The 2,500-nt window shown below is 68.6% G+C and overlaps 1 protein-coding gene across 1 annotated transcript in view; it reads left to right on the top strand.

Annotated features, from left to right (window-relative positions):
- Positions 1–2,500, top strand: part of LOC120375391 (collagen alpha-1(I) chain-like) — a 10,489-nt gene that overhangs the window by 428 nt on the left and 7,561 nt on the right. The window contains exon 2 of the mRNA XM_039496010.1: positions 2,248–2,343. Coding sequence (XP_039351944.1) covers positions 2,248–2,343 — 96 coding nt within the window. The remainder of the gene's footprint in view (positions 1–2,247; positions 2,344–2,500) is intronic.

Genomic DNA, 2,500 nt, shown 5'->3' with positions numbered 1-2,500 from the left:
GGTCAACCCGGTTCTCCCTACGGCCGTCGGAGCTCCGGGTTTACCTGGTGGCCGGGGACCGCTCAGGCCGGCCAGCAGGTCAACCCGGTTCTCCCTACGGCCGTCGGAGCTCCGGGTTTACCTGGTGGCCGGGGACCGCTCAGGCCGGGCAGCAGGTCAACCCGGTTCTCCCTACGTCCGTCGGAGCTCCGGGTTTACCTGGTGGCCGGGGACCGCTCAGGCCGGCCAGCAGGTCAACCCGGTTCTCCCTACGGCCGTCGGAGCTCCGGGTTGACCTGGTGGCCGGGGACAGCTCAGGCCGGCCAGCAGGTCAACCCGGTTGTCCCTACGGCCGTCGGAGCTCCGGGTTTACCTGGTGGCCGAGGACCGCTGCGGCCGGGCAGCAGGTCAACCCGGTTCTCCCTACGTCCGTCGGAGCTCCGGGTTTACCTGGTGGCCGAGGACCGCTGCGGCCGGGCAGCAGGTCAACCCGGTTCTCCCTACGGCCGTCGGAGCTCCGGGTTTACCTGGTGGCCGGGGACCGCTGCGGCTGGGCAGCAGGTCAACCCGGTTCTCCCTACGTCCGTCGGAGCTCCGGGTTTACCTGGTGGCCGAGGACCGCTGCTGCCGGGCAGCAGGTCAACCCGGTTCTCCCTTCGGCCGTCGGAGCTCCGGGTTTACCTGGTGGCCGGCGATCTCTCCGGGCGGCCGCCACGTCAACCCGGTTCTCCCGCCGTCGTTCGGGGCCCCGGGTTTACCTGGTGCCCGACGATCTCTCCGGCCGGCCATCAGGTCAACCCGGTTCTCCCTTCAGCGGCCGGGGCTCCGGGTTCACCTGGCGGCCCGTTGGCTCGCCGGCCAGCAGGTCACCCCATTGGTTTCGACGGGTTGACCTGGTGGCCGGTTTGCCTTCCGGCCGGGCGGTCCCCACACCGAGGGCAGGGCAGCACCGCTCTCAGGACTTCCGAGGGGGCTTAATAGTCGACCCCGGCAGGTCCGGGGCCGGCTTAATAGTCGAAACCCGCAGCCCGGGCCGGCTTAATAGTCGACCCCGCAGGTCCGCGGTGGGGAGGCTTAACAGCCGCCCCCAGACTCTGCGGGTGAGGCTTAACGGTCCTCCCCGGGATCTCCGGGCAGGCTTCCTGTCGTCCCCAGACACTCCGGGTGAGGCTTAACGGTCCGCCCCGGCAGGTCCAAGGCCCGCGAATAGCCGACCCGCACGTCCGGGAGGAAATTTCTCAAAGTCCCTTCCCGACCTTTGGTTTCGACGGGTTGACCTGGAGGCGGGTCGGTCTCCCGGGCAGGGGAGTTTTTCAAAGTCCCTTGCCTGCCACCAGATCAACGCGGTTCTCCCTAGGGCCGTCGGAGCTCCGGGTTTACCTGGTGGCCGGGGACCGCTCAGGCCGGCCAGCAGGTCAACCCGGTTCTCCCTACGTCCGTCGGAGCTCCGGGTTTACCTGGTGGCCGCCTGCCGCTGCGGCCGCGCAGCAGGTCAACCCGGTTCTCCCTACGGCCGTCGGAGCTCCGGGTTTACCTGGTGGCCGGGGACCGCTGCGGCCGGCCAGCAGGTCAACCCGGTTCTCCCCTTCGTCGGCCGGGGCTCCGGGTTGACCTGGCGGCCCGTCGGCTTTCCGGCCACCAGGCCACCCCTTTGGTTTCCACGGGTTGACCTGGTGGCCGGTTTGCCTTCCGGGCCGGCGGTCCCCCAACACCGAGGGCAGCGCAGCGCGGCTCCTCAGGACCTCCGAGGGGGGCTTAATAGTCGACCCCGGGCGGGTCCGGGGCCGGCTTAATAGTCGATCCCCGGCGGGTCCGGGGGGCGGCTTAAGAGTCGAGCCCGGGCGGGTCCGTGGCCGGCTTAATAGTCGACCCCCGGCAGGTCCGCGGCGGGGAGGCTCATCAGCCGTCCCCCAGACTCTGCGGGGTCAGGCTTAACGGTCCTCCCCCGGGATCTCCGGGGCAGGCTTCCCTGTCGTCCCCCAGACTCTCCGGGGTGAGGCTTAACGGTCCGGCCCCGGGCAGGTCCAAGGGGCCGGCTTAGTAGTCGACCCCCGGAAGGTCCGGGAGGAAATGACTCAAAGTCCCTTCCCGACCACCCGGTCCAACCCTTTGGTTTCGCCGGGTTGACCTGGTGGCCGGTTTGTTTCCCGGGCAGGGGATTTTTTTTTCAAAGTCCCCTGCCTGCCACCAGGTCAACCCGGTTCTCCCTACGGCCGTCGGAGCTCCGGGTTTACCTGGTGGCCGGCGATCTCTCCGGTCGGCCACCAGGTCAACCCGGTTCTCCCTTCGTCTTCCGGGGCTCCGGGTTTACCTGGTGGCCGGCTATCTCTCCGGGCGGAAAGTCACTCTCCGCGGCCGAGGAGGGTGAGCCCTGGGCGGCTTGCCTGGCGGCGAGGACCCGGTCTCGGAGGGCCCGATCCTTTTTTCCAAAAATTTTTTTTTCCGCTCCGGGGACCGGGGTGACCTAGTAGAACTCCCCGGAGCCTCTGGGCAAATTTTGGAAAAAAACTTCCACGCGCCC

This window comes from Mauremys reevesii, linkage group 12 (assembly GCF_016161935.1).
Source record: "Mauremys reevesii isolate NIE-2019 linkage group 12, ASM1616193v1, whole genome shotgun sequence".
NCBI lineage: Eukaryota > Metazoa > Chordata > Testudines > Geoemydidae > Mauremys > Mauremys reevesii.
The sequence above is the reverse complement of the archived record's forward strand: the minus strand, read 5'-3'. Positions and strand labels throughout refer to the sequence as shown.